The following is a 26,165-nucleotide window of genomic DNA, read 5'->3' on the forward strand; positions in this document are numbered from 1 at the left end:
TGTTTGTGTGATATTTTTTCCAATTTGCATGAGTGTCCATGAGTTAAATTCAAATGACAATGTATGGTACTGACTACTAGCTCTCACTGTATTGTGGTAATGCAAGCAAAAATGCCCAACATTACTCCATGACAAAACAGCAGTTTTTTTTCTTTGTTTAGCCCAGCCTTTTGCAAAGAAAGTAATAAGGAAGGAAAAAAATAAAGCAAACAAACGAAGAAATAAGTAATATAAGAGGAAAAAAGAAGACCTATCTTTTGAGCAAGATTGCCAACATGTCAACCTCCTCTACATGAGGCTAACAAAATGTCAAATAAATTCACGTTTCTCCACCTATGAGAATTAAAAAATGCACTTAATATTGTTTTTTTTAAAACTAAATCTTCTTGATGAAAACAAATAGTTCGCTAAGGCACTCTAGTTATCTCTGCAACGTCTCTATGTGGTCCGTGTTTGTACTTCTTATTACACAGATCATGCTCTTCCAAAGTTTTGAAGTCGAATGTAATTTGTACAAAAGACAACAAAAGCAGCGACACTTTGATTTGAATAAAGGACAATTTCCCTTCACCAAAGGAAACTTCGTTAAAAGCGTATAGAACAGAGAAGGTTTGTTTTTTCTTTTTCCTATATACCAATACCTTTGGGAAAAAGATAATGAAGGCCTAACCAATTTTTAGTTTACAGTTACTGCCATTTCAAAAGGATGTATCACCTATTTGTTTTGGCATTTATTAATTGATCAGAGAAAAATAAAAGTCTGAGGAAAAAAAACTCAACTTTTTGTACAAGTCACGCCAGATTTTAGGCCGCAGGCCACAAAAATGAACGTATTCACGTTCATTTCTTAATTCCAAAAAAGGAAATCAGTGAGGAAATGTTTAGTACATAAAAGTAACTTATCAGGCCGCGATTAAGACACTTGTTGGTGGAATGCTGTCAATCAACTATCACGGAAGTCGATATCGATGAAACTGAAACGATATGTACGCAGGAGTACAACAAAAACATTTTCAATGTGCTGTACTGACTAAAATTCTCAAGCCCGTATGATCACAGCTGAGCCACGCAACTGATCCTAAGCTCTCCCATCCCTTGCACGCAACATAAAGTGATTGCGAGGGAACAAAGTATCGCTACTACATATGGAAATCATACACTAATGCTTGGGATATTTCTTACAAATAGTGTCTGCTTGTTGGATATTTTGTATCAGCAGGTATATTTTTCCTACCTGGCTGAAACCTGGAAAGTCATATTAGGCCGTTATTTACAGAGGACTCTTAGCTTGATAATTATTGTGTACCCCTTCTTAGTTATTAGTGTCGGTATGTATCATGACTTTTTGATGCAAGGGATGGGAGAGCTTAACGCTTAGGGTTAGAAATACTGTTACTATACACTCGAGGTATTGTGATCATAGGATGTTCACGCCTTTGCTATGTTATAACTTCATTTCCCCAAAGAATTTTTTAACAACCACTCAAAGTTCAGGGGGACCTTAGCTACGTGTACATAAATTTTTTGGAGTGTTTTTATTCAATGTTTATTTTGGGGTAACTCGTCAAAACCATCAAAAAGACTATATGCCTCAAATGTAATAGCTGTTGTGATTTTACGGACTTCTGAATTTTAGTGAGTAAAGTACATTGAGCTTTTTTTTTTTTTTTTGAGAATGTTTTGTTGTACTGCTGCGTTAACCCCAAGTAATTACTATTGACTGCTGATGCGAGTTGATTATGATTGGCTACCAAAATGATGATTGGCTATCAAAGTGGGTCATAGTTACTCTCGCCGTTTACATGCGGTTCATTAAATTTCTTCACCGTGACATTCAGAACACTTGGCAGAAATCTTGGTTGAATTAAGAACTCTGATCCCCCTTGTTTGTGCGGCTTCTTAGAAGCCGAATCGTATTGTAGGCTGCAGTGTTTAAAATATAGAAAAAAAAGGTACGGGTTGTAGTCCGTAACATCCAGAATAACGCAAATGCCTTCTGTTCCATTACTAGGTTTCTAGAACAAGTGACAAACTTTCAAATAACCAACAGATAGGCAGAATTGGCTAAATTAGCCTGCAAATAACCAGTGTTGGGCACCTTATCTTCGAAAATATTAGTTACCAGTAACTTCTTTAAATCAGTAACTCGAGTACCCTCCCTGATTACTGACACCAAAAAGATTTATATTACTTCAAAAATAACTATGTTGGTACAATTTACTGTAAATACTTGAGTAAAGCCGACCCCGTAGAACTGCTTAAAATTAGCCACATCGATGAAATGGAAGAAAACGTTTATTACAGGGATGTCAAACTCAGTTGGGCTAAGGGGCCGGAATCATGATAGCCTCAATTGTCATTCTCCTTTGAAATACATCGAAAAGAAATACAAAATAAGTGTTTCAGCGGTGAAAGGGCAATAACATCGGATCAAACTACTAGGCTTGACCTACTGAAGCTGAGAAAAACACTGCACAATATTGTCTTTAACATAAAACCAGATTGGATGTCAGCTCTTTTACACCATGACTGCCCTCTAGTGGCGTAGAGGAGCGTTTGGTTTGTATTTATCGAAAGGAGAGACTGGCCTTTTTTAAGCACGCTCAGAAATCTGCAAAATTCAGCTCACGGGCCACATGTTTGAAATGCTGGTGTACGCTCGCCTTCATATTTCTTGGCTACTCCATATCCAGTTTGTCACAGGGTTTCCAACCACTGGAAAATCTGACTTATGGGCATTGTCCGGGTCTTTTTTTCCCCCCAGGCATTCTGTATTGCAAAAATCTTACCCCCCAAAATTGTTTAGCACACTTTTACAGTAAAGTCTGCTCACGTTTGCCCCATTGATTTTGTTGTCGCTGTATAAGCCACACCCCCTCCCCAAGCGCTGCCGACCATTCGCTACTGGTAACACACAACCAAATCTGCACAAATAAACTGTAAATTCAGCTTGGATGCGAGTAAAAGCGGTAAGGAGAATATCTACATGAGGGGAAATTCAGTGTGCTCTGTGCTTGAGACGGCACCACTGTAACCATTATTAGTCTTACTTTGGAGGTAAACAATCGCCCTTCAGGAAATGTGCATGTCCCAACACTGCAAATGAGCATAAAGCCCTGATAATGAAATGGCCCTGACCTATTTTCCTTTAAATGTTGACATTTTGTCAGGTTTTATTGTTGGCAAAAAAATCCGTTTTGTCAAAACGATTTATCAATTTTTTTTTAAAGGCCCTTTAGCTGTTTTGACTGTTAAGTCTATTTTTTTTACGTAAAGGGACAGTGTCTATTATTTAGCACTTTATCATTACTTCCTTTTTATTTTTCATTGGTGTTATTATCCTCTATTCTTTTTTCCCCCTTTTATCCTTCATCTTTTATTTCATTTTTTGCATTTCTTTTCCCCCGTTTATCTTTTTAGCTGTTTTTTCCTCTTATTTCTTGTCTTTTTCCCTTTTATTTTTTGTAATTTCCTCTCCTTTTTCTTCAATTCTATTTTTCTTTTCCTTTCTACTTTTTTCGTTTTTTCCTTCTTGCTTTTTTGTTTTATCTTTTTCCCTCTTTCCTTTTATTCATTTCCTTTTCCTCGAGTCAGTTTCCCCTTTTGTTCTTTTTACTTTTTTGCTCTTTCCATTTCTTTTTTTATCTTGTTCACAAAAGGCTGGGCTTATAAAAAAGGGTCACTGAGGATTTGGTATTACAGTATGTGTTCTACCTTGTGCTTTTTCCCGTCGTACTATACAATGCACTGACATCTAGTGGTCAAATATTACACAGTGTCCCTTTAAACGTTTATGGGTGTGTTACTGGGAAACCATGTCATCAAAGTTTTGTTTTCTGTGTACTGTGAGGAAAGCCTTCTGGGTTTGCTTCTTTATTGCCAAAGGTGTTTTTGAAAACCTATTTTCTTACCCGGAAAAGTGTTACAACAGGAGGGCGCAGGAAAACCTCAATTAAGGAAAAACTGGATGAGAACATTGAAAATTGTGGCACTGTCGTGTGGAAATGATCAACCATTAAAACATTCCCTCTGAAATGCACTCGTTGAAAGTCAATTCATCTTCGAATATTTTAGATGGTCTTTGGTGATGTTTTTTCAGTACTATGATTTCATTCAGCTGACATTTGTAGCCTGACATACAAATTAGAATAAGGGATCTTTTCTAAGCACAACACATTCACAAATAATGGAAAGAATGATTTTGTTTGGCATTGAATATGTTTAACAGTTGGGTAAATTCAGCTTTACATCTGAACCGACTCACCATAAACAGCAAACCCAAACTAGATTGGGAGCAATAGGAAAAATGGTGATTTCAATTGTCATGCTGCTTTGAAATAAATACAAATTAAGCGTTTCAGCAGTGAACGGGAAATAACACCAGATCAAACTACTAGACTTGGCCTAATGAGGCTGGGTAAATACTGCACAATATTGTCTTTAACATAAAACCAGTCTGTCAGCTCTTACACCTTTACTGCCCTCTAGCGGTGGGAGTTTAATTATTAAAAAAAAAAAACTTTACAAATGAGCTAGAGATGCGGTGTCAAACAGGCGGCCCACGGGCCATTCAGGCCTGCTGGACAACGCTCAAAGGAGCGCAAGATAAAAACAAGCTGCAGGTTGAAATATGTCTACTTGATGTTGCCAAAGCCAGGTGCCTCTCACAAAGACGCTCTACTTATATTTCTTACTCTCTTCATTTGTTCCTTTTTGTCTCTGTGTCCTTTTACCTTATTTTTCCCTTTGTCGCTTCTCTCTTAGTTACCCCTTTCTCTTTCTCTTTGGATTGATTTCTTTCTCACTCTCACCATTTATTTATATCTCTTGTTTCTCTCGCTCTCCTCTTAGTCCCACCCTCTCTAATTTTCTCTCCCTCTCTTTCACTTATTTCTTTCTAATCTACTAGTCCGGCCCCAAGAGAAAGTTTGTTCTATCGTGTGGCCCCCCGAGTTAAAATGAGTGACACCCCTGAGCCAGAGACTTGCCTTTTTGGAAATACTAAGCAATATAAGGCAGGCTGGATTGAATCATCCAACGGGTGACAAATTCCTAATCACCAAGGCGTCATACCAATACCACGTGCGCACACACACTGATCGTAATTTCCCGGGAAACGTATACATTTTTCTACCTATCACGAGTGCCTTTGAAAGCGATGAGTGCTTGCAATTTTTATTTAGTCATATTTGACTGCTTCAAAATACTGTTTTCAGTATATGAATGCATGCCAACCCCCTTTTTATGACATCAGTAAAAGTTCTATTTGCAATTATTCTGAGTTTCAGAAACGAGGTCGGATGTTTCGGCAGAACATCGCTTCAAGCTGAGTCATGTTTATTTGTATAGCTCAAAAAATCACAAGGCCGTGCTGACTAAATCGGTCTGAAATATACCGGTGTCAGTAAAATAGGTAAAAAAAAATAAAAAAAAAATCCTTCTTGGTACCTACAGACTACTTCCAAGCCACCGTGACTACAAATTAGAAGAACTCTAGACTGTCAGTTCATAAGTTGAACAAACATTTAATTTCAAATACTGTCTGTGGACTGTGTGCCTCAAGATTCTTTTCAATGAAGTTAGCCTTGGCACCCAAAAAGCTGGGAAACACTAAAGTGAAACAAGTTACAAGAACTAAAGATACATGTGCACGAGTGTGTGGATCCATTCAAAGTTGGAATGCGGTGTACAAATGCAAAAACTGTTTTATTTAAGCTCTTGGATGCAACAGGACAATTTTATGCAACAACATTGGTACAACGACAATTAGCGGAAGAAAGTGAAGCTTCAATGTAATACGATTGCCCGAGACCATTCCCGTACAATAAGAACCGATTGAGGTGCCTGGGGTCTTTGAAGCAGCATTGACCAAGAATTAGTGCATTGTCTACAATCATTGCTGGTGATTGGAAGCGTTTTGTAAACAAGTGGGATCCACTGGACATGTGCTGTCAGAGGCCACAGGGATACTTAGTCCAAGGAGGAATCTTCCCAGTTTGGTTTGCCAGAGTCCAATATCGGTCTCTGAGGACGAATGCCGCCGCTTTGGGTTGTCTTTGCCTGCTGAAGACGCCCTTCTTGTTGCCCACCACGCGCGTTATGCCTGCAGGAAACGCATGGATTGTGGAATGGCTCCAAAAATCAAAGTATTTGCCTGACCACGTCAGAGAATGCTACCTCCGATTATATTTAATGAGATTTTGTTGGAAAAAAAATTGAGATCAAGAATGTTTGACTTCACCTGACAAGAGAAAGCTGCATTACACAAAACAGATGGCAAATAAATGGTTTTACAAAAGGCATTTAAAAGAAAACATACATTTTATACATACATATATAGAATTTTTTTAATTGTAGTTTTTCCATTTTTAAAAGTGATTTTCAATATTTTTATTGTATTTTTCATTATATTCAAATGTTTTTTTATTAATAAAATGAAAAAATGTTTAATTTATATTTTTTACTTTTGTTTGATTATCTAGTTTAATTTTTATTTTAGCTTTTTTATTTAGCTATTTTTAATAAATCATCTGTATATTTAATTTTGTATTTATATTCATCTGGCAATTAATATGTTGTTTGTTTAGTATTTGGATTTTTTTAAAGTTTTTTTATATCTAATTTTAGTTTTTAATTATGTATATTAATAACTTGCAAATATTTTATCAATTCTTTTTCAGAATCTTTAATTTTCATTCTTTTTCAATTAGGTTTTTTGTATTTTATTTTAAATTATACATTTAAATTTTTATATTTTACTTTTGTATTTTTTTTATTTTATTGATTTTTTTTAGATGGTAGTTTTTTGTTATTATTTCATATTTTTGGTATTTTGTTTTTTTTAATAATAAAATGGTTTCACCCATATAATTTCCAATTTGTTTTTTTTAAAAATCAACATAGTTTTGCCACAGGAAAAATGGCAGAAATCCCTTCCTCACCTGCCTCTGTACGTAGACTGCAAGTAAACGTACAAAAAAGTCCAAAGCTGTTTTTAATGCAAAATCGCTCCTATCTACAAATAATGCCATTTTACGAAAGCAATAAGCGACCGAAACAACTGAAATCCGTATCGGACCCCGATGCGGCGAGCATCACCTTGGACGGTCATGAAGTCGGCAAAGTTCCAGATGAGCTCTCCGACGACAAACTTGTTCCTCTTCTGGTCGAAGACGTTGTGATAGCTGCGCAGGACGGCGTTCTGGTACTCTTCGGTGAACATCATAGGAGGGTCCTGCGGGGACAACGGGACACAACCGGGACGATATCACCTGCGTCCTTATATTTGGAAAGGAGGGGGTTCTAATATTCACTCACGCTGTGCAGGCCCGGCACGACGTCGGCTCCGTATTCGCTCTGGATGATGGGCTTCTTGTACTTGGCGTACCAGTTGTCGAACTGCGTGTTGAGCTGGATGGGGATGACTTCCAGGTGGCCCGGATCGTGGTACCAGGAGAAGTAACTGTTGACGCAGATCACGTCCACGAAAGGGGCCTCGTTTGGACAGATAGGAGACAACGGGTCAACTCCAGCCAGGGGATAAAAGCTCAATGGACTCAAATATATACAGGGTTCAGACACTTTTTTCATGGCCAAATTCAAGCACTTTTCAGTACCTTCAAAAGAAGAAATCCAGCACAGTCCAAAACAACATATTGTTTGTTGTTGACTCTGATGACAAAAATCCAGTCGCCATCTTGCTGCTAGCACATACTTTGAGATGTTCCCATCTTTTTGTGTCAACGGACTGCTATGAACTGACATGAATTCTGCCGTTTGGCCTTAACAGTGCCCGCGCAGCCTGGCTAAGTCACACTTGTTTACAAACATGGAAAGGGCTCTACAGGTTTTGGGTAATAACTTAGTTCAATTGGAAGACAAAATAGAAAGTACAATATGTATAAAAACTGAAAAAATGAGCCAAATTTGGACTCATTTTAATGATGCATTCATTCATTCTTTCAATTGACTGCTGATCTTTTTGCTGTTTTACTTATTTTCATTTATATTTTGATGCCTGTTTTTCAAGGGATCTTTCTAGATTGGTGAAAACAGAATTGTAAATAGTGAAGTTTTCATATTTTATCGTTTATTTAAAACACTGAAGATTTAATATTTGACATAATTATTTTATTGTTGAGCATTTTCCAGTGATTTGGTTTACCTTTAAATCTGTTCAGCGTATAAAAAGCTAAAATTATTTTACATTTTACAACATTTTTGTAAATCTGTGAATATTTCAATAGCAAATCTCTGCAAAACAAAGGAAACATTTTTACTACATTTTGCGCATACAGTTTGTTGATATTGATAATGTAACATTAAAAATAAAAAAATCAGAGGAGCCGTTTGGGTGCGACCAGTAGGGGGCGGTGATGCTTCGTTTGACAACGCCATTAAAATAAGGCACCAGAGCAGGCGTGTCAGCGTCCGTTTCGCAGACTTTTTAAAACAATGTCTTCATTTATTGCGTGGTCTAGAGTCAAACTGCCAAGACACATGGAAACAACTTCAAGCATTTTCAAGCACTTTACCCAAAATCAAAGCCTTTTCCTGACCCTAACACAACATTTTCAAAGATTAAGCACCCATAGGAACCCTGTCTATAACACTTTAACCAGTCACTGAGGACCTCCAAAGCGCTTTACAATACACTTCACACTTTACCCATGCTCACACACACACACGAGTTAGCCATGCAAAGCACCTATCTGCATATCAGGGGCATTAGGGGTTCAGTTTCTTACCCAAGGACATTTCGGTGTGTACCTTGTGTATTTAAACATTTACTTTGTAGAATTTTGTCTTTTATTGTGTATTCCAACAACTATTTTGTTATATTTTTACACATCAAAATATTACTCAAATAAGGGGGCGGGGCTTTTCACCCAATGGTTTAGTGTGAGTCAACCTGCTCACTAGTAGTGAACTTGGGATCTTAACATTGTTCTTCTATACAGCTCCCACATCCATTTTCGAATATTTATTTTGATGGTTTCTGATCACTTACAACAACTACTGCGTGCTCCAAATGAATATGGTTTCTGGTGTTTCCTCTATTAATTTGACCCCTTATCAAACCTAGAACTAGTCCAGTAGCTTTTCATTCCGCTCTGACAAACAGCATAGGTGCTACGTAGTCGTTACATAATGACTTTGTATTCAATGGCCGTCAATGTGATCCAAGTCTACCATTCTATTGGGTGATGTTTTTAAGACTCGACATAAGAATGTAACGTCAAAATATTTCTCAACTTGTGACAAGTGCTCACAAAACAATCAATCGGACAACGGAAGCAACGAGAAGAGACTGTCAAATGTCATGCTCTTATCACATAATCGCAAAAGTTAAATGGATAAAACTTACCCCTTTGTCTCTGGCATAATTACTATCCGTGATATACGTCACAGGCCGGGTCGGGTCCAACTCTTTGGTATGCGTGATTAAAGTCCTATGGAACAAGTACATTTCGCATTTTAGTGTTCCCAAAATATACACGCAATCATCAATGCAAGTATGCCAAACATTGAAAATTTTAGATAAAGAGATTTAGACATAGTAGAATCTAAGAGGGCCATTTTTATGTCTAAAGTAGTTTTAGGACAGTGTTCACTTTAAAGGGAGCAACACATCAAACTTGCCATTACTTCAAGTGTCCAGCAGATGGGACTGATTCACCATAAATGACCAGGGCATGATAAACACTGGTTGGATCCCTCAACTACATGGGTCTTAGGAGCACCATTTGCTGTAGTGTGCTTAGGCAAGTACAGCCCGGTGGCGCCCATCTCTCTATAGGCCAACATTTGTTTCCACCAGGCCTCGAAACCAGGACCTTTTGCGGATCAGGAGACTGAACTACAAAAACCCTGCCTTTTTTTACTCTATTTGTAGTTTATAGAAAATGCCAATTTCAAAATTTGCTATAAACTGATGTAGAAGTAATGTTTAATTGGCTCACCATAACTTATAAAAAGGAAGTGTACGGGCCGCTCCTTTTGATTAAAACGCCAATAGATCGATAATCCTCAATTATGAGGAAAAAATAAAACCCATGCAATTAAAGGTAAGATTGGGCCTAAAACAATTCATCTTGACCCAACCTAAGTTTGGTGTACAGACGCTCCCCTACTTACAAACACTTGACTTACAATAAACGGTAGATACAAACATTTTTTTCGGGATGTCGAAAAATATCCGGACATTGCTCCAAGTTAGATTTTGTATTGTGTGCACCTTTTTCCGAGTACAGGACATTAATTTAGTGCTTCTTTCCATCGCTACCGGCGTGTGGCGCTGTGAGAGTTCACCCAGCATCCACCTCGAAGAAGAAATCTGGCTTCCTTTTCCAGCTCGCCAAGAACTTTGTCATTTTTCATGTTTAATATCTCGTGCATCCGTTCAATATGGTTGGTGTAAAGTGTAGAGAAGAGGCGAGCCGTTTCATTTGAAATGAAAGTGGAATAAGAAAGCTTGATATGGTTGAGAAAATGGTTAGATCGCTTTTTTTCGCCCACTTGCTACCACGGAGCAGGAAGTAGCCTAACTCTTGAAGCGCATCTTCCACAAGTACCGTATTTTCCGCACTATAGGGCGCACCGGGTTATAGGCCGCACCCCCAAAAAATAGTTTTTGGTCCTATAGCTTCCATACGTAAGGCGCACCGGATTATAAGGCGCTACAATGGGAACGTCGACAAAACAGTCAGATAGTTCAGTCAAACTTCTTACCCCCTTAACATTCCCAAAGCTTGCAAAGAAGCAAATACGTGTCGTAGACACGTGCGGATGCGGTGTCCGTACGTTGTCACTCAAATGCATCGTTCCAAATATCATTCGGAAGGTTAAAGTCAAGAAATGCCAACCATTCCTTAGTTTCTATTTTCTTTTTCGCTCGCAACTTTACTGTGCATATGACAATAAACACTTGGAATTGAGTTTAATTTAAAAAAAGACCCATCACAGAAACATCTAGATCACTCTGAAACAAGATACTGGGAAAATATATAGCCGGAGTAGCTCACCGAAGTTGTTGCGTTCAATAATAATGTGCAACCATGGTCCGCTTATATCCGTGAGTGTAGTAAATCCAGGAGAGTAAAATATTTACAAATACAGAATGGTAAAACATGTTTCCCCTATGCCGTAGACAACCAAACTTGCTATTCACATTCATCTTTTTCGGCCAATTGCAGGCTTTGTTTTGCCCCTTTAGCCTATGCGAGCCTGCAAATGATAAAAAGGATCCGCTCCCTTTACCTCCGAATAACTTTAGCCAATAGTGATGGATTCAAATGATGATTGACACATTGGTTGGGAAATGAAACGCGGACATATGTATCCCAGCATACACCGCGGACCACATCGCCTATGAGGAAAAATCTAGTCGGCGGCTGCTTGCCTTAGTTGCAGGACTTTGCGGCCTAATATTGATCCATATATAAGGCGCACTGTATTATAAGGCGCATGGTCAGTTTTTGAAAAAAGTAAAGGCCTTTAGATGCGCCTTATAGTGCGGAAAATACGGTAAGTTAAACTTACTCTTTATAGAGCATATTATTCTTTCTTTAGTACAAAACAATACAGGTTACTTACACAAGCCTTAAACATACTTATACAAACCTTAAACATACAAAATATAGCACTGAAGCAACTTACAAAGAAATTCAACTTACGAACGATTGTCCAGAACCTAACTTGTTTGTAAGTCGGGCAGCGTCTGTATATAAACGCTAACCCGCCCAAACCCGCAGATTAACTTGATTTGATAAACGAGCCCGAAATAAACCCGAAGCTTTAATTCACCGCCAAAGTAAACATGAATCTTTACTTCGACTGTGCGTACTTCAGCGCTGAACTGTGCGTTTCGGCTGAACTACGCAGCTTGGGGCCAAGTCCCTCAAATCAAGGTTACACTGCAGGCGCAGCGCCGAAAAAAAAAAAAAAAATTGGCGCCGAAGTACGCATCTCGGCAACGTGCAGTGAACGAGAGTGAAACTGGACAAAACTGGCACAGAAAAGAAAATCAAATTCTGCGTATTACAAGCTGCAAACAGTGAAAAAATTGGCTAAAAAGCAGAATGAAAGCCTGTGAAGTTCTTAAGCTATTTCTAAGAAGCGAAAATGACGTCTGATGTGAGGGAGGTGGAAGGAGGAAGCTGCGCGTCTTTTACCCTAACACTGAGGAGGAACATTCCTTTGGAGCTAGTGATTTGGAGTAAAACTGATAGTGTGGTAAGCAATTTTCATTATGTAAATAATTACTTGGGGAAAGGTGCATGCTGTGGAGATCCTCCTCAAAAGGGGAAAGAACAAAACTGCGAGAGAGAAGCCGACTTAAATGATTGACATTTTTAGGTCAGGTTTTCGGGCCCGGGCCCATGATCTTACCTCGTTATCTTTATAGAGCATATTAACTTACTTTTGGAATATGAGCTTCACCCGTGTGCAACCATGGGACAAGTTTTAGAACACCTCAGTATTTTTTCACTCATTTAAAATAAAAATTTTTTTTTTTTTCAATGTTTTAGCGTGACCTGTACACAATTAAGTCACCCAAGGTTGACCAGTATAAAAACCGTCTCACATTCTATGCAATCTTCTCTCCAAGTTAAACAAATCTCAAATATTGTTCAATGAGGGGGCTGAATATATAACACAAATAAGAATGAAAAAAAAAAAAAAAAACTCACTTGAAGTAAAACTCGGCAGGGGGCATCTCCGACGCTGGCTCGTTGGCAACGGACCACATAACCACGGAAGGATGATTCTTATCTCGACTTACAAGCTCGTCCATCACGTCCAGGTGATGAGCCAGGGAAGTGTTGCCAAAACTGCGGCTGGCGATGTAAAAAAATAATACCTCATGAGTAGGTAATCCTTTCCAGTTATTAAAATCAGTAGTGTTATCAATGAACTTATGTACTGAATCTGCACTTTAAACACCAAATTGAATTGTGCAAAATTTCAGACTCATTTTAGCTCAGGGGCCACATGGTAGAAAAACCTCAAGAGGGGCAAACTAGTAAATTAATGGCATAAAAAGTGTGTCTCACCTTCCTCTAAGTCAATTCACGTCTATCTGTATAGCCCTACATCCTAAAATGTCTCAAAGGACAGCACAGGCCACAATAACACCATGCCCTGATCTGAAACAGACATGCAGGCAAGGAAAAACTCAAAACCTCAACATGGAGGAAAGTAAGAAGCCTTGAGAAGTGAGGCTCATGCAATATAAAATGAATACACATTTCTCATCCAAAGAGTATTGAACTCATTCAGTGCCACAACCTACAAAGACGTTTTCAGACGCATTGTCCCGAGGGCCAAAACGTAAAAATGATTTTGTTTTTAAAAAACTGTTATAAAGGGTTTAGTGCAGCTCATCGGCAAGTATCAAGCCTCTGGGAATGGGTTCAGTGTGAAAAATCCCCATTACATGGCAGGAGTGGCTTCGATCAGATCTGTGTCGCCACAGGGGAAACCCCCACTTTCTAGTTTTGCTTCCTGTATCCGGCAAATGTGTAGGTGGCCCCGAGAAGGCGTAGTGAAGCAGTGCGATCAAAAAATCGAAAGTACGGATAAAAACAGACAGATGCTTTAACAGAGCTTCTAAAAAAGATGACAAAGTCCCATTGTGAAGGTCTGGTCAGAGAGGAACGACGTTCCGTGCAAGTCTGCCGGAACGGGAGCACCACGATGACCAAAATCGTGTGATCACGTTACTAAACACTGGGCGCTGAAAAGTTCTTGCAAAGTTCATGCATAAATTCAGTGTTCTTGTAATAAAATGTTCTTTGGCAAACAAAGTGCCCTTGTGTTTATGGAAAGAATTGGTTAGATGTTGGAGGCATCACAAATGCAAAGATGAAGCACCGAAGAGAAAGTTGTGCTTAAAATGCATCCTTTTACTAAAAGACGTTTTGTCCTTGAAAATGAAACTTCGCAATCCTCGACTATTGGTAAAAGCTAGAAACATACCTTTTTCTAATGAAAGATGAGGGTTGATATGTTCCATGCCTGTATTAGCTACGGAACTAAATTTTCTGTAGGCCTTCAAAAATAAGTAAATATAGCCAAATTTGGCACAATGTCTGGCATTGGATGAGTTAAAAATGCATGTTTACACGCACATTAGGATTGTTTTTTTTCTGTTTAATGAAGGAGGACAAGCAAAAAGACAAAAATGACAAAATATGCGTATGTTAGGTCATAACGAGCAGGGCTCTAAGCAGTGTCTGAAACACATGAGAAAAAGTTAGCGGACACCAGGGCAGACAACTCTGAAACGTTGCCTGCCCAGCCATAAAGTTGCCTGCCCCATTTTTCACAACTTCAAAGACAATAAGACGACTAATTGCAGTATTAAGGATTGCTAATCAGAATAGATAACAGAACAACACTTTAAAATTGAGTTCATTATAAATGTACTTATAACATTCATTGCATATATATGACATCGCTGTTTTCCATCTGCCATGTACCTGTATTTACTCATCTTCATTCATGCAATGTTTGCATTGCGTCGTCTGCGACAAGTCACGTGAACTCCTCTTTCCACGATGCTTTTAATGTACGTTTACGTTTTTTAGTATTATCGATTTTGTTAGCTTCTTTTGAATATTCTGGGGCTGAGGTTTTGGCTTGATTCTAACCACTAATCAGTTTTTCTCGTGTTCTTTGTGCGTCTACTTTGGAAAATGATATACAAATACAAGACCTTATAACGCTCGCGAAAGTCCAGAAGCAGGAAGTTATTCGATGCAGGCTTCTGATTGGCTGCAGAGAATGCAAATTGCCAAACGAACCGAAATTCGGAAACTTCCAAACCGAATGAAGATTTCGAAATCGGAATAAAGCAAACGTTTGATTTGAAAAACAATAATGAAAAAAAAAAAAAAGAAAAGAAACAGCCACCCGGGCAGAGACGTTGTGTAAGTTGTACGCCCAACGTAAAGGATGCACGCCCCGGGCGTTGGGGCAGTCATTATTTCAATTCTTTAGAACGCGGGTACACAGCCTTTCACGGGCGTATCGAGGCTGAATCACGGCCAGAGATTTCTGGCCGCGAAGCAGACGCCGTTGGGCGCTTTGAGACCGCCATATAGACGAGATACAGCAGTGCTTTACTCGCGGTTGGAAATTCACACGCGGTTGGCCGCGCGAAAAAGTTTTGAGCTGCTCAAAACTTTGATCACGTGTTAACCGCGGGCGGCACACGAGGTAATGACGCGGAACGACGTGCTCTGGCCGCGGCCAGGGCGTGGTTACACATGGGTAGGACGGGAAATTTCAGCGGGTAATCGTGGGTGGAGCATGGTCATAGCATGTTCTGCGCCTGTATCGCGGTATTATTACGTGAAATTAGCGTGTTACACGTGTGACGGTCAAACGCCTTTCTCCGCGTATATACAGCGCGATTTGCCGAGCACACGTCAGTTGTGCTCGAGACGTCAAGGGGGTGAACATGGATCCCCGTCACCGTAGTGACCTCGTCTTAATCCATTTTTATTTCTTGACATTTCTTTTCATTTCATAACAAGATAATAAAACCAAAATGAAAAACTATTACAACAATAACATATTGGCTTCTTCGGTGCCATAGCTTGAAATCTTGATCTTCACGGGACTGTGTCTTGAGCGGTTATGATTTCTACAGCCCGGTGTTATGCCGAGAAATGCATCCCTGCCGAGATTTGCATCCCCTCGCTACTACAACCACTTTTACCTGGTTTTATCTCACTTTTATATCACTCTTAGGGAATGTAATGGCGAACATATAACCAAAACCACTTCGTCTTGCATTTGTTGGGAATGTAATACAACTTAAACCATTCCGTCTTTGTTTTTGTTGTGAACGTAATCGAACGGTAATGCACACCGTATATAAAATCCTCCCCCCTCGCGTGAACGCGCATTCTGCTGCGCTTCCAACAAAAGCGATCGTATTCTATATTAAACGCTTATTAAAACAATAAAGCGAGCTAATTATAACAATTGGGAGATCCTAGTCTATATAACGCGTTTATTTAAACAATTAAGTGCGATCGTATTCTACAAAATGCGTTTGTTAACGCGGATGAAAAAGTCACCAACGTCAATGCACGCTTCCAACAAAAGCGATCGCAGCAGAATGCGCGTTCACGCGAGGGGGGGGGGGGGGGGGGGGGGGGGGGGGCTTGCGTAGGAGTCGGATTTGGGCACAACACCGGCTCGAGAGCTTTTATACCCGTGGTCCACACGAGAAAATGACTCAGAAATGACGCGATGAGGAAGCGGAACAGTCGCCGGCGTCTGTTTTGCGGGCATACCACCGATGAACAGCGGGTTGGCCAATTTTGCGCATTTTCCATCGCGGGCAACCACGGGCATAAAAAAAAAACGCAAAATTTTACTCGCGATACGGACGCAAACGGCTGTGTGACCAGGCCCTAAGTGAGGACTTGATTGGCAGGAAGAGCATTCCCAATTCTTAAAGGGATTGTTCCCCTGTCCTCACCAAATAAGTGAAAAGGGATACAATGGGGTGAGGTCTACGTTTGGCTTCCTGGCAAGTGATGAAAAGAAAAAAAAGTGTCCTTACATGTCTTTGATGCCCACCCCCGGGCATTCGTCTATGACCACAATGCCGTGGCGATCGCACATCTGTAGGATCTCCTCCGCGTAGGGGTAGTGGCTGGTGCGGAAAGAGTTGGCTCCCAACCATTTCATTAAGTTAAAGTCTTTGACAATCAGAGGCCAATCAAATCCCTTCCCTCGAATCTAGAATACAAAGACGTTATAGAGAACAGTGGACACTCAAAACTAATAACTAGTAAATGGTCTGTATTTATATAGTGCTTTTCAAGTCAATGAAGACCTCCCAAAGCACTTTACAATATGCCTCACACTTACCCATTCACACACACACTCACTCACCAATAGCAGCCGTACAGCCATGCAAGGCGCCTACCTGCTATTGGGGGCATTAGGGATTTAGTGTTTTGCCCAAGGACACTTCGACATACAACACCGAGGAGCCGGGAACCGAACCTGTGACCTCTTGATCCCAAGACGAGCGCGTGACTATTTCAAAGTTTAAATGAGGTAAAAGACCACTTAATATTGAAACAATAAAGGCTATTTTGAAATACTAAGATAACACATTTTCAAAGTAATTAATCTAGTGCACAATTTTTCATTATTATTGGTATAGAAGACCCATTTCGGAGTCAAAATTACCGGCTCTTTTCAGTGAGCCGAGCCGAAAAAGCCGATTCTACCGTAAAATACGGAATTCATGATTCCATCTTTCCCAACTCGTCTCATGTCGGCAGCTCTTTCAACAGTGTTGCAGATTAAGTGCTGCGTTTAATGTAAAAGCACTGGCTCGAATCGTGGTGTAAACATATGCCCCCGCTACCACGACTTACTCGACTCAAAGGCCATTTTTCGTTTTTGGATCCCGGCTATCCTGGCTGCTTACTGCATACTTTTGGTTGTAAATGTAAGCATTCCAGTTGCAAAGCAGGACCAAAACAGCTCTCAGCTTTCTCTAAAGGCACTTACGTCGGAGTCCTCGTGCTTATTGACTCCGTGGAAATAGAAGGGCTTGTTGTTGATGAGGAACTGGCTGCCCGTGACCCGAACAGTGCGGACACCGACCGGTAGCGCGTAGACATCCGTGTACGTCGATCGCTCGTCCGTCGCCGTCAAGCGGACCTTTGAGCGGAATCAAAGCGTGACGGGCGTGGCCGAACGCCGAGCCGGGCGGCGACGCCCACCTCCAAAGAGTAAAGGTAAGCCGGATCGTCGTGCATCAAGTACGGCCACCAGAGTTTGACGTCCGCAATTTTGAGCGCTCCGGATAGCTCGCTGGAGGAAGCGAGGCAGTGTCCATCTTTGTCCATCAGCGTAACCTTCAAACTGGTTACAGCAGCATTTTGGACCGATATCTTGTATGTGACCACACCTGGAACAGATGATCCACCATACTTTAGTCTTACTAACCTCTTAAGTTTTAAATTCATAAAAGAATCAGAAAAAATAGATTTGGGTCGATGGCTTTTTGGCATTGTCAGGAAACACAAAATTACACTTTTTTCACAAAACTTAGAGGGACAGTGTGTCTTTTTGGACCACTTTTTGTTGGGAGTATTGTGTCGTGCAAAAAGCACAAGGAAGAATACAAACTACAAAGACTCAAAGTGACAAAACTGCATTTTTATAAACATTTTACGTACAATTTCAATAAAATGCTGCATTTGACTTAAAACATAGATATACAGCTTGATGTTTTACAGATTTCATACATATATTAATATGAAATAGAGTATAGGGAAATTAATCTAGATTAAAATTGTAATGAACGCCTAGCCTAATAATATATAAATATATATTTTAAAGTTTTTGTATTTTAGAGGCTTGTAACTCTTGGGAGGTTGGTTCTTTATGAATATCGAATATATTGTATAATTGCGAGTATTGAATATCACAAGTTTTTATTATCTTTTCCTTACAATGGAGAGAAAAACAAAACCATGTACAACTGCCTATTATGTAGAATAATTGTGTCCATCAATTGCAATAATAAAAAAATAACCAGTCAAGCATCTTATAAACTTATAGGCGCTTTGTTATATGAACCAATGCGAAACTTGAATTTTACATTTTGAGCTTGTGAAAAAAAAATCGTTTTTTCATGTGGTATAGTGAGCAAAATGCTGTAAAGAGGGTTCAAAAACATTCCACACTGTAAAGTGAAAATGTCTTTAAACAGTGTTGCGTATCCCAGTGCTTTACTGTATTGTCATTGGGGTTTTAGAATGACTCTGGCAACAATAGTTTAGTCAAACCCCAATATCATGCAGGGGGATTCTTATCAATCAAATTCACCATGCATAATTGAGTAAATGATTTTACATTGATTGGTTTATTCTCAATATGGGTAAGTGTGAAGCAGATTGTAGAGCGCTTCGGGAGGTCTTCAGTGACTTAAAAAGCGCTGTATAAATGCAGTTCGTTTACCATTTAAACTATGCATTGGGGAGGTAACAAATACCTGTACTGTCCAAGAAATCAGTCACCACTGTGATGTCATCTATGTAAGCCTTAGGGGTAGTGTACAGCAATACAGGACGATGAATCCCAGCATAGTTGAAGAAGTCAAAGTTGGTGTTTTGCACAAAAAAGCCTTCAGGATACCTAGGCAGAATTGGGTTACAGGAATTAATTGGGTTACAGGTTTAAACCTTACGTTGTCAGGGGACCAATCCTGTCACAAATAAATGTATAAATAAATAGCTACACAAACATGCCATACAAATAAATGAATCATGTGATATAAATATATCATGTGATACCGAAATGTATGACATACGTGCAATTTATTCATTTATTTTTTTCACAGCAAAATGTTATTTATATCAGAGGGCACCCATGTTTCCTGAGCTTTCACCTAAAGGTTCATCACTAATGAACGAATCAGCAAGTAATGTCTTGCTTCCCCTATATCGAGGGAGGAAAGGCATTGCAGTTGATCGGTGCACGTGTCGATCAATCAATTGTTTAAAAACCCAGCCAGTTTGACCTGGCCTCTCATTTGAATACAAATTTTTGGGGACAAAATACAACTTTAATTTCTTGTGAAGCATCAACAAAAAGTGGGCAATAATGCAAGATGTTATGTTTGGTGTAAAAGCAGCACAGCTCATCACCCTGAACACACCATCCCCACAGTGAAACATGGTGGTGGCAGCATCATGGTTTGGGCCTGCTTTTCTTCAGCAGGCACAGGGAAGATGGTTAAAATTGATGGGAAGATGGATGGAGCGAAATGCAGGACCATTCTGGAAATTTTTCGATGTGCAAAACTGAGAGAGACATACCCCAAGCGACTTGCAGCTGTCATCGCAGCAAAAGGTGGCGCTACAAAGTATTAACTCAATTGGCCTGAATAATTTTGCACACCCACTTTTTCGTTTTTATCTGTTAAAACAGTTTAAAATATCCAATAAAGAATGTTCCACTTCATGATTGTGTCCCACTTATTGTTGATTCTTCACAATAAATTACAGTTTTATATTTTGATGTTTGAAGTCTGAAATATGGGAAAAGTTCACAAAGTTCAAGGGGGGGCAAATAATTTCGCAAGCCACTGTATATAAATACACACACTTGTATACTTGTCAGTGTTGTAGCAAAAAAAAAATATATATATATATATCGAATCACTTCAGCATTTTTACCTAACTCAATCTAAGGATCATATCATAAATGCACATCATTAATAACAAGTTATAGTAACTATTCAAAAGTACAAAAATAAAGAAATGGGATTACTTGGTGGGGTCATTGAAGTACTGGATGGTTCCAGGAGGGAGAGTCTCCAGAGTGAGGGTGTTGTTGACCGCAATGGTGATCCTGCAGGGGCCAGTCGGGTCCCCTCGGATCACGCTGCCGATCTCCGCCTCAAAAGGAAGATGGCCGCCGTTGTGCTCGCTCACTTTCACCCCGTTGACCCACTGGAAATTAAACACGGATCATTCGTCAATGGTCCCTGTAGAGATGATACACTATTAATCCGTTTACACACTGCATACCATAACGGAGAAATAGTGAGCACTTCCCACTCGGAGAACCACTCTTGTTCCTTTATCTGTCACCCAGCGGGAGGGCAGCACCACCTCTCGCTCGTACCACACCCAGCCAATGAAATCTCGGAGAGTGGGGTCTTGCGTGATGTCGTTGAAGCTGGCAGGAACCGCCATGTCCATCACTGGACCACTCTATTGCACCGACAAAATTAAGGGACAGAATATTTACAATTAGGGAGGAAAAAAAAAAGAGACTTTGCGGGCAAGTGGTGGTGATAATGTTTGTGATGGCTTCCCTGGGAAAATACATATATCTCAGTGTTGTGCAGTCGGGGGAGGCATGTGAGACTTCATCATGTAAATATAAAATTAAAAACAGATTTAATAGTTATATTTATTCAGTTTTAAATAAGCTGTATGGAATTAGGAACTTTATTCTTCTCCACCACCAGCGCCCCCTCCATTTCCTCCTACCTAATGTGTTCCACCGTGAACTGCTTTGCTAAAAGTAAGATAAAATTAGTTAGGCACAGTGGAAAATAAAGAATAAGGGAATAAGGGGCAGGCTCTTAGTGGGGCTTTGTAATTTGTTAAAATGTGTCTAATACAGATTAGATTTCGGTTTATCGTGCAGCTCTAGTTTATATATTTATGTCTAACTCTAAGTAAGATGTAGATTCATGTATCTGTAAATATTACGATGCCTTATGGACATTATATACAGGAGGTCCCCAAAAAAACTGTATACCCATTTTAGCAGCTCATAACTAGTTGTTTAGGGGTTTCTTTGTAGACTGAACCTATTGAACAGAGTGAGGACAGCCAGACTTGACATTGAAGCTAGGAAATGTATTCTAAAATATTACTAGAAGTATGAACACGGATTCATTCCTGGTAAAAAAAAAAACCTGGTGGTCCCCGGTAAGTCCAACTGTGTCTGTTCATCGAACAATTCAATTTGAATGTGTCCTCATCACTCCGCACATTTTTGTGGGAAAGTGTTCAACTCTGTTGCATCATACCCTGGAAAACTCGCAATTCTGAACTCTTGGGTGTGGATCATCATCATTGAGAGCATGGACTAATCTTGGAATCTAACTTCTCCAATAACAAGGTTTTATGATGCCATGTAAAGAGAATTTTCAAATGCCCACCTCACAAGTAGCTTGCTGCAAAGACTTTCTTGGACTTTGTAGAAACATTTGGTAACCTCTTGCTTTAGTGAGGCTGTCGATGTACACAGTCTTCTGGAACGCTTCTTATGGACCCTTAACAGTTCTATCAGCTTCAAACACATCTCTAATTCGAGTGATGGGAATTAGTGTTGGTTAGGGTGGTCCTTATTTTTCGACTTTTAAAATTTCATGCTCTGACCCCTTGAATATGTTCCAATATATACAAAACGTAATTAGGCAAAGTTTCATCAAAATCAAAGGATATTTAGAGGTCGCTCAAGGCCTCTGAAATTTTGGTATGAAAAATAAGGATTTTTCGCACATTATATCAGACCTAGTGTACAAAGTTACTGGCACAATAAATAATTGTTCAATAATAAAACTGCATAAATACATGTCAACGAAATACTTATCTGACCACACCAGTAAATAATTTTGACTGTCTTTCGGATTTCAAGGAGAACAATTGTCACAAAATGGATTGGGATTATTGTGGCATTCGTTTTGACTGGCTTTCTATTATCGATTAGTATCACAGTGCCTTAGTGGTTTCAGATATTCACCACACTGAGTTCTGATTGTCAAACGTGTCACAAAAATCAAGATGGCTTCATCGAAGAGATCAAAAAAATATCTTCTGCCTCATGAAGAGGATATAACAGGGTGTAAACTACCTTCGATTCAACAAGTTTTGGGTTATTTTTTGTATCGACACATCGAATGCAAAGAGACTATCAGAGTTGCAGCAACAGCCACTGTAGAGAAATTGACATCTTTCTGGCTCAGAGCACGGATTCCTGTACGTCACACACAAGACATGGTGAAAAAAGTTGAGAAACTATTTGGACGTGCATGGGATCGTCTTCTAGTCCAGAAATCCAAATCTTCAAGCGATTTAAAACGCAATGGAGCTTCATCGACTCCAGTGACTTTCAGAATGCAAACAGTGATGAGTACACCAGACAGAACATCGCAGATGTTAGAGACAGCCTCAACGGTTTCATTTCTGAAACCCTTCAAGCGAACCAACCAAGAGACGACTACCGGGAGTTGCTCGAGCTTGTCCTTGTCTATCTCTGAGGCATACCTGAGCGAGAAGTGAAGTTTATGGCACCAGGGGCGATGCATCAGGCGAGATGGATGGACAAGGTGATATATTCATTCAAGGTGTGGATGTTTCGACACCAGTTCCGACTGACTGCCCGTGAGGAAAAAGGTCTTCGTGACGTGTGTCTTTTCTATGCTAGGATATATGTTAAGGCTTGGTTCCTGTGTCCTGTGGCAGCCAGTGCTCCTCGCCATGATCTCGCTTTTCTAAAGGACCTGGTGAACTATGGGAACATCAACAAAGCCATCTCTCAAGCGACAAGCAAAAAGTTTGCAACTCATCTCTGGTATCTTTCTGAAGTCCTTGTTGGCTTGTCCCTTTTTGATCCCGACGTATCGCATGAAACGAAAACTGACATCTCGAGTGCCATGAAGTCAACCTCAGGAGCGGAAGAACCAGAAGTTAAAGGCCAGGTGTATCTGAAGTGCGTCAATGACAAGAAACTCGCAGATTTTGCAACCACTTATACCATCAAGCTGCTGCAGCTTCTCGAGATCTCCACCAGCTTCTTGGATGCAGAACCGACCACATGGAATGGTCGCATTGATTATAGAGAGGCATGTGTCAAGGTGAAAGCATTGTCTGTCATCAATGACCACGCAGAGCGAGGCGTCGCACTGATTCAAAACTTCAATAGTCGTCTCACCCACAATGAAGAACAATTACAGTACCTGTTACTGGTGGTTGCAGAACATCGCAAAAGGTTCCCGAATACTCAAAAACAGACCATCGTGAAACAGAAATGAACACTTTGTGAACATACACAACATTTGATGATAGGCTTTGTTACACTGATAAACTTAATGATTCGTTGAGGTAATTGCTGAACTGAGAGCAAACGCATTGTTTTTCCAAAGACAATCGGCCTGTTTTATGTGAACTCTGAACTGGTGATTTGGAAATTATTATTCGACTATTACTCGGTAGACTGTTTGGTGTTGGCTTGGTTCTATTTTCCCTTATCATATTGTTTTTGTACTGTATGTACATCAAACTGTAAGATTTGTTTTCACACTGTTTTGCATAATGCACATGATCTGTGTTGGTGAAGTTGCAAATTTAGTTCATTTTATTGACGCCCAAATTTGGATGTTATTTGGAAATGCCGATCACGCACAGTGAATGAAACCTCGAAAGGGTGGTGGCTGTTGAGGTAAAAATGAATACAATATTGTTATATTTACTTGTAACTTTTCTTGTGTTACAATTATAAGCAATGGACTGAAATTGGATGTTCTAAAACGCCGTACACATAGGGTTAAGATTTCCGTTTTTTTCTCGAAAATTGCCAAAATTTTATCATTTTGGGAAATTTCAAAGTCGTTGAGCTACCTCTAAATATTATCCAAATTGTTCAAAATTGCACACAGTGTGTTTTTATCGATATAAGAACATATGCGGGGGGTCAGAGCCCAATATTTCCCCCAAAAAAATTTCGACCCCCATTAAGGACCACCCTAGTGTTGGTGGTTCTTTGTTAAACACTTTAGATGGTCTTTGCACTTCTGCTGTGTTTTCATACTTGCAGCAGCCTTTTTGAATGCATTCCCTTTCTTCAAAGTCAAGTCTGGCTGCCATCACTTAGTGCAATGGGTTCAGGCTGTTGAGAAAGACTGCAAAAAATGATTTATCTGCTTCTGAAATGTGTATGCATTTTAGGACCACTCTGTAGATACACGTGAACATATTTGATACACACAAAATGTGTAGAATTTTGTTATATTATCAGATAGAGACAGAGAGACGAAAAGAAAGAGGGAAAGGAGGGAGGAAAAGAAGGGGGGAAGAAAGAGGGAAATGAAAAGAAAGAGGGAGGGGAAGAAAGTGAGAAATAGGGAGGAAAAGAAAGAGGTAGTAGGGGAAAGAAAAAGGGAAAGAGTCAAGTCAAGTCATGCTTATTTGTATATCCCTTAATCACAAGGAATCTCAAAGGGCTGCACAGACCACAAACTATTGCAAACCACAACCTATCATTACACCATCCCCTGATCTAAGAGAGAAAGAAAGAGGAAATGGAAGAAAGAGGGGGCAAAGAAAGAAAGTAGAAAAGGGGTAGAGAAAGAAATAGGGAAAGATGGAGAGAAAAAAGGAGGGAAAGAGGAAATGAGAGGGAAAAGAGAAAAATAGGGAAAAGAAAGAAAGAGGGGGGGAGAAAGCGGGAAAGGAAGGTGGGGAAAGAAATAAAATGAACTGCATTTATATAGCGCTTTGCAAGTCAAGACTTCCCCAAGCGCTTTACAGCGTGCTTCACATTTCCCAATAGCGGCCGTGCAGCCATGTAAGGCGCTAACCTGCTTATTGAGGGTATTAAGGGTTCAGTGTCTTACCCAAGGACAATTCGACATGTAACGCAGAGGAGCCGTGATTCGAACTGATCCCAAGACGAGCGCTCTACCTCCTGAGCCACTGCCGCCCCAGATAAGAAGGGAAAGATGAAAATAGGGGGAAAGATAGGGGAAAGAGAGGGGGAGATAAAAAGGTAGATAAAGAATGACAGAAAGAGAGAAAGAGGGAAGGAGAGGAAAAAATCAGAAAAAAAAAGAAAGGAAAGGGGAGGGAAGTGAAAGAAGTAGTTAGTGAACTTAATTTGACCCAGCAATGGTGAGCTATTTTCAGAAGTCTTTAGGCGGCAGGATGGAGACCCCCTGCTTTAACTTAAACTATACTTTATTACCTGCACATCAACAAGTGAACCTTTGTTCATCACCTGTATGTCCATAGTGTTCAGTTGTACATGTGTTCTAAGTCTAATCAGATCTACGTCTGCTTTTTATCCCAAAAACTAATTATCCAAAATGTTTTCTATTTTTCAACATTTGGTAACAATGCCCTCACCTCAGCCAAGCGACTTTTGTACCAAGCTTTTTCGAAGCCTTGCTTCCTGTTCGGCGATTTGTCCGCTCTGAAGCTCCACAACCCGCTGAGGTCTTTCACCTCCCGAGAAGACGACTCCCGGGGGAAAAGCATTCCTTTGCCCGGGAGGCAAAAATACGAAGAAAATAACACACAAAAACATAGGCAGCATGGCAAGGTTGGATTGAGCATTGTACGCTTGCAAAATACCAGGTGACTACAAACCGGAAGTGACGTTGGTAGATGTCACAATTTGAGGTTCCATACGGTACCCAAGACTAGATAAGACACGCCCCTTCAATCGGCGTGCCCACCGAGAGCCTAAGCTAGTCGGGTCAAACTATCAAAATCTTTTCAGTACGTGTAGACTGAGAAAAAAAAACTAGAATGGCGGCTCATTCTGCCATCTATGAATGCACTCAACGCCCTACTATAGAGTCTCGGAAAGCTGGAATA

General features: G+C 39.9%; 1 protein-coding gene across 1 annotated transcript; it reads right to left on the reverse strand.

Moving 5' to 3' along the window:
- Positions 1-5,687: 5,687 nt before the first annotated feature.
- On the reverse strand, positions 5,688-25,931 carry gusb (glucuronidase, beta). Its single transcript, XM_088321369.1, has 12 exons — positions 25,692-25,931; positions 20,580-20,765; positions 20,320-20,501; positions 19,040-19,182; positions 17,763-17,950; positions 17,548-17,700; positions 16,583-16,761; positions 12,693-12,839; positions 9,368-9,452; positions 7,318-7,494; positions 7,099-7,234; positions 5,688-6,103 (listed from the first exon to the last, which is right to left on the reverse strand). Exons 1-12 carry the CDS (start codon positions 25,899-25,901, stop codon positions 5,952-5,954), a joined length of 1,938 nt encoding a protein of 645 aa, XP_088177495.1. The 5' UTR covers positions 25,902-25,931; the 3' UTR covers positions 5,688-5,951.
- Between the last annotated feature and the right edge of the window lie 234 nt (positions 25,932-26,165).

The sequence above is a fragment of the Urocampus carinirostris genome, chromosome 17 (assembly GCF_059441175.1).
Source record: "Urocampus carinirostris isolate Australia breed hairy pipefish chromosome 17, RoL_Ucar_1.0, whole genome shotgun sequence".
Taxonomy (NCBI): domain Eukaryota; kingdom Metazoa; phylum Chordata; class Actinopteri; order Syngnathiformes; family Syngnathidae; genus Urocampus; species Urocampus carinirostris.

What these genes read in the sequence shown, in the direction of transcription:
- gusb (XM_088321369.1), bottom strand. Translation starts at nt 25,901, where the DNA reads ATGCTCAATCCAACCTTGCCATGCTGCCTATGTTTTTGTGTGTTATTT. An exon ending in CTCACTATTTCTCCGTTATG is followed by an intron (nt 20,502 to 20,579) that starts GTATGCAGTGTG and finishes TTTAATTTCCAG; the next exon opens with TGGGTCAACGGGGTGAAAGT. An exon ending in TGATTTCTTGGACAGTACAG is followed by an intron (nt 17,951 to 19,039) that starts GTATTTGTTACC and finishes CATCTGTTCCAG; the next exon opens with GTGTGGTCACATACAAGATA.